This window comes from Anser brachyrhynchus (assembly GCF_964034855.1).
Source record: "Anser brachyrhynchus genome assembly, chromosome: 2".
Taxonomy (NCBI): Eukaryota; Metazoa; Chordata; class Aves; order Anseriformes; family Anatidae; genus Anser; species Anser brachyrhynchus.
This window is the reverse complement of record NC_137695.1, coordinates 82,011,243-82,019,718: the sequence shown is the minus strand read 5'-3', so window position 1 is coordinate 82,019,718 and position 8,476 is coordinate 82,011,243. Positions and strand designations below refer to the sequence as shown.

At 56.5% G+C, this 8,476-nt stretch overlaps 1 protein-coding gene across 1 annotated transcript; it reads left to right on the top strand.

The window, feature by feature from the left end:
• Positions 1-567: 567 nt before the first annotated feature.
• Positions 568-6,342, top strand: FOXF2 (forkhead box F2). Its single transcript, XM_080582251.1, has 2 exons — positions 568-1,965; positions 5,416-6,342. Exons 1-2 carry the CDS (start codon positions 948-950, stop codon positions 5,580-5,582), a joined length of 1,185 nt encoding a protein of 394 aa, XP_080438377.1. The 5' UTR covers positions 568-947; the 3' UTR covers positions 5,583-6,342.
• Positions 6,343-8,476: the final 2,134 nt, after the last annotated feature.

Below are 8,476 nucleotides of genomic sequence, written 5' to 3'. Positions count from 1 at the left end.
ATTTGAGGTTGCACCGGGAGAACATCGTCGAGGAGGGAAAGGAGGGAGGGAGGGAAGGAGGGAGCATCCTTGGTGCTCCGACACAACCCCTGGCTGCTCCTCATTTTATATGCGGAGGGGTGCGGGTGGCAAGGGGTACCGAGAAGCTGTCCCCATCCTAAGGAAAAAAAGAAAAAAGAAAAAAAAAAAAAAACAGCGGTCTGGTAGGCTTGAGGAGCGGAGCAGCAGCAGCAGCGCCTCCTGCCCAGATGAAGAGTGGCCACAGGCCAGCTGGAAAGGGGGTGGTCTCCCGCTCCTGCTCGCTCCCCCTCTATCTCCGCCGCCCGGCTGATTTCTTAGCCGGATTCAGGGGGGTCTGCAGGGAAAGAAATAAAATCATAATAATAAAAAAAAAAAAAAAGAGCGAGCGAGATTGAAGAACCCGATAGGCGGTCGAGCCTCTAAGGCAGGAAAAAAGTGCCTGTGAAGGGCTGAGGGTGCGGAAGGGGCCGGGGGCGGGCCGGGGGGGCTCCTGCTCTTCCTCCCCGTGCCGATTTAGGCAGCGGGACGGTGCCCAGGTGGGGGGCAGAGGAGGAAGCGGAGCGGGGCTGAGCGGAGCCTCGGCGGGCGGCGCGGGGAGGGAGGGCGGGGGCCGGGCCGGGGCCGGGCCAGGGCCGTGCCGGGGCCGTGCCGGGGCCGTGCCGGGGCCGTGCCGGTCCATCCCGCCCCGGCGGAAAGCAGAGGAGCCGTGGCGCAAGGGGCCGGCCGGGAGGGATGCGCAGGGCGCCGCCGCCGCGCTGAGGAGGTGCCCGGAGGACAGCGGCTCCCGGAGCCCCCCCGCTCTCCCCAGACCCCCCCTCCTCCTCCTCCTCCGCGGGGCACCCCCCGCCCCGGTACCCACCCCGCCCGGCTCCCCCCCTTCCCTCCCCGCCTCACCCCAGCCGGCCCCATTCCCCTCCCTCCGCCAGATGACCACCGCCAGCGGCCAGCAGCGGCTGGAGCCCCCCGTCCCTCTCCGCTCCTGCAGCCCGGCTCCCGGAGCTCTCCAGATGAGCCGGCCGCCCTCCTCCGCCCTGGAGACCTCCACCTCCTCTTCCTCCACCTCCACCTCCTCCTCCTCCTCCTCCTCCTCGGCGGCGGCGGCGACCTCCAAGAGCAAGAAGGCCAGCTCGGGGCTGCGGCGGCCGGAGAAGCCCCCCTACTCCTACATCGCCCTGATCGTCATGGCCATCCAGAGCTCGCCCTCCAAGCGGCTGACCCTCAGCGAGATCTACCAGTTCCTGCAGGCCCGCTTCCCCTTCTTCCGCGGCTCCTACCAGGGCTGGAAGAACTCGGTGCGCCACAACCTCTCGCTCAACGAGTGCTTCATCAAGCTGCCCAAGGGGCTGGGCCGCCCGGGCAAGGGCCACTACTGGACCATCGACCCGGCCAGCGAGTTCATGTTCGAGGAGGGCTCCTTCCGACGGCGGCCCCGCGGCTTCAGGAGGAAGTGCCAGGCGCTCAAGCCCATGTACCGCATGATGAACGGGCTGGGCTTCGGCGCCTCCATCCTCCCGCAGGGCTTCGACTTCCAGGCGCCCCCCGCCTCCCTCGCCTGCCACTCCAACGGCTACAACCTCGACATGATGCCCAACGCCATGGCCAGCGGCTACGAGGGACTCAGCGGCGGCCACCACGTCCCGCACATGTCGCCCAACCCCGGCTCGACCTACATGGCCAGCTGCCCGGTGACTGCCAACGGGGACTACGGCCCCGACAGCAGCAGCAGCCCCGTGCCCTCCTCGCCGGCCATGGCGAGCGCCATCGAGTGCCACTCGCCCTACACGAGCCCTTCGGCTCACTGGACAGCCTCGGGGGCCTCGCCCTACCTCAAGCAGCAGGGCCTCCCCGCCGCCAACGCCGCCTCCTCGGGCATCCACTCCAGCGTGCCCTCCTACTCCCTGGAGCAGGGCTACCTGCACCAGAGCCCCCGCGACGACCTCTCAGGTAGGGGGGGCTGCGGGGATGCCCCGGACCCGGCCCCCCCGCCGCGGGTCTCCGCCGGCAGCGGGGGGCTTCGGCGGGGACCCCCCGGCCGCGGCGGGGCAGGGGCGAAAGAGGGGGCACGGTCTGCCAGAGGGACAGGGTGGCAGGGGGGTCGGAGCCGGTCTGTTTCGGGACGGGGGGGATGGCTGAGGGCGTAGGGCATCGCTCCGTCCCGGCTTTAGTTCGTGCCCCCCCCAACCCCCCCTTCCCCGGGCGCCTCGGTAAACCGCGGGGACTCGTAGGGGGAGGCATCGGAAAAGGCGTTAAATATTATCCCCAAAGCCCTGCGGGCTGCAGGGGGAAAAGGAAAAAAAAAAAAAAAAAAGGAAAAAAAAGAAAAAGCAAAGCCGCTAATCTCGAGAAATGCGAAGGAGATTAAAGCAGATCCAATGCATTTCTGCAAGCGGAGGGAAAAAGGGTTTCTTCTGCTCTCTTTCTCACCCCCTCCCTGCCCGGCCGGTGATTACAGACAATGTCTGCTCAGAAAAAAATCCTAGCACAAAAATGGGTAAAAGATGTTGGGCTCTTACGGGGAAATTTTCCAAATAGCCCTTTTAAACGTGGGTCCCGGAGGTTAAGCAAACAAAGACAGTCTGGGCTGGACCACACCGAAGAGGATTTTAGCCTGACTTAACCCCTATGAGAGCGGGGTCTTGTTCAATTTTATGGGAATTTCAACAAGTAACAAATACAGGCGACCCTCAGCGCTGGGTCCCCTCCTGCCCCCGCCTTGGGCTCCTGTCAATCACCCCCCGGTCCCCCTCCGAGCCCCGCACCCTGCCCCGGCCTCCCCGCGGGGTGTGCGTGCGGGGAGCCCCGCAGCGGGCAGCCGGGGGGCGCGGAGGGGTTGCCCGGCACAGCAGCGAGCCGCCTTCCCTCTATTTAAATAACAACAATAATCATCGTCATCAAAAATTAAAGGTGACAAAACACTAATCAGCCCTGCAGTGGCTGCAGGGGAGAGGAGCGGGTCGCTGTGCCTTACCCGGGGGCTGGCGCAGAGCGGGCTGCGCGTCCTCCGCAGGGCTGCTCCGTGCCCACGGGGCTCTGCTGCTGCGCTTTAAATCCGTTTTTCGGAGATGCAGCCGCCCCTTCCACGGGGCTTGGTGGCCGAGAGGGGTTCACCAGGGCATGCCCCGCCGAAATGCCTCCCTTCGCCGCTAGCCACTTCGGCTTGGCTTTGTTGCTGTCGCTGTTGTTGCTTGGATTGGTTTTTTATCTGTTTGTTTGTTTGCTTTTCTTTCGGATTTTTTTTTGTTTGTTTTGTTTTGTTTTTTTCTTTGTTTTACTTCTGTCGGTGGCCCGGCCGCCCCGCGGGGACACGCGTGGCGAGGGAGCGGGGCTGCGTGGCGGCTGCCCCCTCCTCCTGCCAGGCACCCGAGGTGCCAAAGGCGATACCTGGAAGAGAAACGTTCATTGCGGGGCAGCCCACGAGCAGCTTCTGAAAACAAAAAGCAGAGAGAGAGAGAGAGAAACAGAGAGAGGGGAAGGGTTCTGGTTCCCCCGAAGCCTCCCGCCACGGTTTCCGAGGCTGGGGCAGTTTAAGTGCGGCTCTTTTCTGTTGGAGGACGGATGTACAGACAGACCGATGGACGCTTTTTTAATGCCGACGACGAGCGTCCACTTCCAGCAGCTCAGATTTAGTGCCTCTGCTTTGCGAAACGGCGTTTCTCCGGCTATTTTGCACAGCCTCAGCTCTGGAGTAGGGATCCGGGCCCTGGACTTTGGGAACAAACCATCCCCATTCCTTGATTAGATAAGAAAAAAAAAATCTTTTTTATTATTATTATTTGCGCGGATCCACTCCTCGTTCGTGTGTGATCCGCAAAATCTCTGCGGCGCAATCGTTTCGGTAGAATGAAAGGAGATAGGGAAAAACGATCCGAGCTCTTTCATTCGTAATTATTCCCAGCAATAATCTTTCTCCTCCTCTCCCCACAAAAGCAGCAGCAAGTGAATTCCGCTTTTCCCTTTCTTTTAAATGCAAAAGCAAATTCGGTGGCAATCGCTGTGGATCTGTTAATAACCCCCTACTCATGACAGCGACGGGGAGGACTTGAAACTTTGAATTTGCATCAGACCCAAGAATAAGAGAGGAAAAAAATTGGAAACAGGAGGCTCGGTTCTGCTAAAAGGATTTTGAAGCTGGGGAGGTGGGGGTGGTACGGATTTTTTTCGCACACTATTAAATCCTGCTAAATGATTGAATCAGGATTGTAATAAAGTGCCCTGGTTTATGGTGAGCATACCAGCAGGGTTATTAGAAAGCCGAGGAAATCCAGCGAAATAATCACTTTTATAAAGTGAGCTCTGCGGGGTGAAGAAGGGGACAGTGCTGGAGGAGCCGGGCTGTGCTCGCCGCCGCCGGGGCTCGCTGCACAAATCGCTAAAGTTGCCGGCTCCGTGATGCTGGGGAAAACCGTGCACGTCTCCCTCTTTTTTTCCCCTATCCCTTCTCTTTCTTTCCGTGCTGCTTTCTTTCTTTTTTCCTTTTTTTTTTTTTTTTTGACCCTCGGTCAGATTTGACAGGGTCCCACCAGCCGAGCCTGACATCCCCGCGCCAAAGCAAAGCAAATCCTTCCCTGGCTCCGTCCTGCAGGCCTTGCTCAGCTGATCCCCCCCTCCCCACTGGATCCTGTAGGATCCCTGCCAGGCTAAAGATCCCCGCGCGGCGCGGGCTGGAGGGCGATCTCCCACGGGGCCCCTTGCGCTCCGTCCCCCGAAGGGTTTCCTTAGGCTGTGGGAAATGAAAATCGGAATTTGAAAGGTCATTTACATGTCGGGGCCGCGGATGTACGTCGCCCGCTGCTGTTGACGAGGCGTGGGGTGTCCTCGCCCTGTATCTGAGGCTCACGAGAGCACACGCCAGTACAGGGGCGCAGCTCGCACATACCCCCCCAAAACCAAAACACACCATCAGCACACAAACGAATGCCACAAATGAGTGGTGGCAATTCAACCTGCAGCCCCCCAGTCAAAAGCAAGCCCCTCCCGTCCCACCCGACTGCCCCCCGGGAGTGGGATTTGGGAGAGAGGGAGGGGAAGGCAGCGAGGGTCAGGATCCAATTGCGATGTCCCCGGCGCACCCAGAAAACCACGCGAGTCGCATCCTTTGCTCACATCCCCAGTCTCACCGGACCCCGGGCACGACCGAGGGACATTCAGGGGACAGATGCCCGGCCGTGCCCGCGTTGCCGCACGCAGGGGTGCCCCGAGCCACGCCGTGCGCCCGGGACGCGTTCACGCGTGTGCCCGTGGCTCTGCCGCTTGTGGTGCGCCCTACAAGCGGGACAGGGGACAGGCTTCCTCGGGAAGGGGATCTCCCACACCGAGCAGGGACAGGAGGAAGCCTCTCCTCCGTGTGGGTGAGCTACCTGGTTTCTGAGCAGTTCTTCTCTCCTTCTCTTGCAGTGGGATTGCCTCGCTACCAGCATCACCCGTCCCCGGTGTGCGACAGGAAGGATTTTGTCCTCAATTTTAACGGCATTTCTTCTTTTCACCCTTCGGCTAGCGGCTCTTACTACCACCATCACCACCATCAAAGCGTCTGCCAGGACATCAAGCCCTGCGTGATGTAAAGGCAGCGCACCAACAGAGACAATCAGGTGGCGTCGAGCAGAGCCGAGGTATAGACGGACCCACGCAGACGAAATATAATGTGCACTCTGATAGCATTGATAGTACACGAGTCACTTAGCAAAAATTACCTAAGGAAGCAGTTTTCGGGCCCCTCCACTCCTTGAAGGACACGACACGTACAGCCGGTGTAACTCCGAAGCGCTCCCCAAAATCGCGCCTCGCTAGGTGAGACTGAGCGTCCCTGAGCACGCCGGTGGTAAAACGCCTTTCCGTCGTCTCCTAAAGAGCCGAGCTTTGGGGAAGTGAACGAGCCGAAATATTTTTGTACGAGAAAGTCTCTTTGAATAGGAAAAAACAGTCTCCCAGCTCAGCACCTGCGAGGACACCCCCCTCCGTTTTCCTTCCTTTTTTTTCTCCCCCCGAGCCCCACCGAGGACACTTTTTATGGACTCCAGCACCAACCGATCGATATTATTAAAACAGTATTGTTTAGCCCTTTCGTGTATAGACTTTAAGAAAAGTTCATTTTTTTCCAGTATTGCAGCAAGACAACGTTTTGTTTTTTATTTTTACAAAAGTTGTTTTTCTACCACAATATTTTTAAAGAAATATTTTAAATAAATCTCGTGTATACTCACACACTATTGCTTTAAAAGGAGAATATATTTGCACTTATGTATACTTTTTACAGTTTGCCAAAATATTTTGATGTACAAATTTTCTTTTTTTTTTTCCAATAAAATGTATATAAACGACAACGCACTGGGCAGGCACTTCTTTCCCCTCGGCCCCTTTCCGAGAAATTTCCTCTCCCTTTGCATCCCCCGTTGTTAAAGCTGCAACCCCAAATCCTGAAGGCTCTGGAGGACGAGAGAGAAGGAGGGGGGGGGGGGGGGGGACGACCCGTGCCCCAGGGTCGGGGGCTGCTCTGCCTGAGCCCAGGCTGTTCTTCTGGGTAAACTCGAAGGTAACGAGGGCAGCGGACACACAAGCAGCAGGGACCAGGTTTCCTGCTTCTTCTCCCGAGGGCTCCTTCCCCCTCGAAATGTTCAGGGCTGTTTGCAGGTGCCCCCCTCCCCACGGCCACGCAGCCCCCCTGCGCCCCGGCGAGGCTTCGCCAGGGGGCTGCAGGCAGGAGGGGGCGTCACGGGGAGGAGTGGGGGCGAGAAGGATCCTTGATAAAACCGTGGCTTGATAAGCATCGAGGGGCTGGGCGCGGGGAGAACCGAGAATAGCGTGGCCAGAAAGAAAAAAAAAAAGGGAGGGGGGGAAGGGGAAAAAAAAAAAAAAAAAAAGGAAAGCCGGTGGGGATAAAAGCACCCCCTCTGCGCCCCCCGACCCAGGGCACCCCCGGCGGTCCAACCCCTCACCATAGTGCCCGAAGAAGCTGAAGAGCGGGTTAGTTTTGGCAAAATAGGTAGCTGTGCAGATAGACGCCTGCATGCAGATATACGCACATGCCTATCGATTATATACATGCACTTATACATGCGTAATGACATATAGGCGTGCACACATATATAATTCTTCATCTTTTCAAATATATATTTATGCTCAAACATGCCCTTTTCTTCCCCGAGCTTCTCAGGGCCTGTGATAAATTATAAAGTCAGTTTCAGAGTTTGCTCCGACCACAGTGCTGTGTTTACATTCTTTCCGAGGCAAGCCTGCATGGTCGTAATTTATATCCTAAACACTCGAACGTAACTTGTTTATACAGGAATGACAGGACCTCAAAGAGAAAAAAACTGCCTTTGCCTCACCGGCGGCCTCGCGTGGGGTGCCAGTGCCCTCCAGCGGCACGACGCCGGCATCGGCCTCCCGCAAGCCCCGGCCTCTTCCCCAGCCTCCGCGGCGGAGGCTCGCAGCCTCGTGGATTATCTGATTTTGGGCATTGTGGTTCCCCCACCCTGCCCCGGCTCCTGGACGTGATTACAGGGCAGAGAAGGGGACTGAGTCCTCCTAAGAAAGGGGAAGGATCTGCTGGGGCATCCTGCGGGTTGGAGCTTCTGGGCTCTCCCGTAAGGATTCCTCTCCTCTAGCAGACTAAGGTTCCCTTTTCGCCCGGAAAGCTTCCCAAACAAAGGACGTTTCAGAAGCAGTACTCTTCTAGACATCGGTATGTTTCTGGGTGCTGTCTGTAAAATTAACCCGGTGTCTTTTCTTTTTTTTTCTTTTTTATTTTTTTAATTTATTTTTATTTTTCCCTGAATTTAAGGGTGACCAGCAAATGCCGGGGAAAAAAAAAAAAAAAAAGGCTAGATTTTTAAGTTAATTTGATCTGATTTTGTTTTGATATTTGATTTTATTATAGTACTCTCTAGCCTAGAAACCCGGTTTTTGTTTAATCTAAAGAACTCCAGTGGCTGCGGAGCCCATGAGAGCCAAGACCAAGAGCTACGCCATGGAGAGGACAAGGTATTTATGTTTTAGCCATGCAGTTAAAAACTTTTTGCGTCTTTTTACATTTGTTAACAATCACTGAACATGCATGAGTGCTAAGTATCCTAGAAAAAGAAAACCTTTGTTAGAGATCCATCACCTTGGGCCTTCTAATCACAGTACTAAAGGTGCAGTACCCATCCCTGAGACTTCCAGAGGTCTATAACACCAAAGAAAACTGGAATTTCTAGTGTTAACACAAACCCAGAAATCTAGATGTGTAGATGTAGCCTGAGCATCGTGAGAGAGCCCGGGAGGACACACCCAACTTTGAGTGTGTATTTGCTAGCCACAATGTGAGGAAACCTCTAGCTGATATGCTAAAATCAGCATCAGCTGGTGCACAGCATGGGAAGGTCTGCATCCCTGCAGCCTTCTGAGTTGTTGCTCTGTTTTATGAGGAGTCTTTTCTCATCCTCTTTATCGTTCATTATCTTCTCATTCTTTGCCA

Excerpts from the sequence above, each read along its gene's own strand:
- FOXF2 (XM_080582251.1), top strand. The coding sequence starts at position 948 with ATGACCACCGCCAGCGGCCAGCAGCGGCTGGAGCCCCCCGTCCCTCTC. Across the intron at positions 1,966-5,415 it reads CCCCCGCGACGACCTCTCAG|TGGGATTGCCTCGCTACCAG; the intron begins GTAGGGGGGGCT and ends CTTCTCTTGCAG.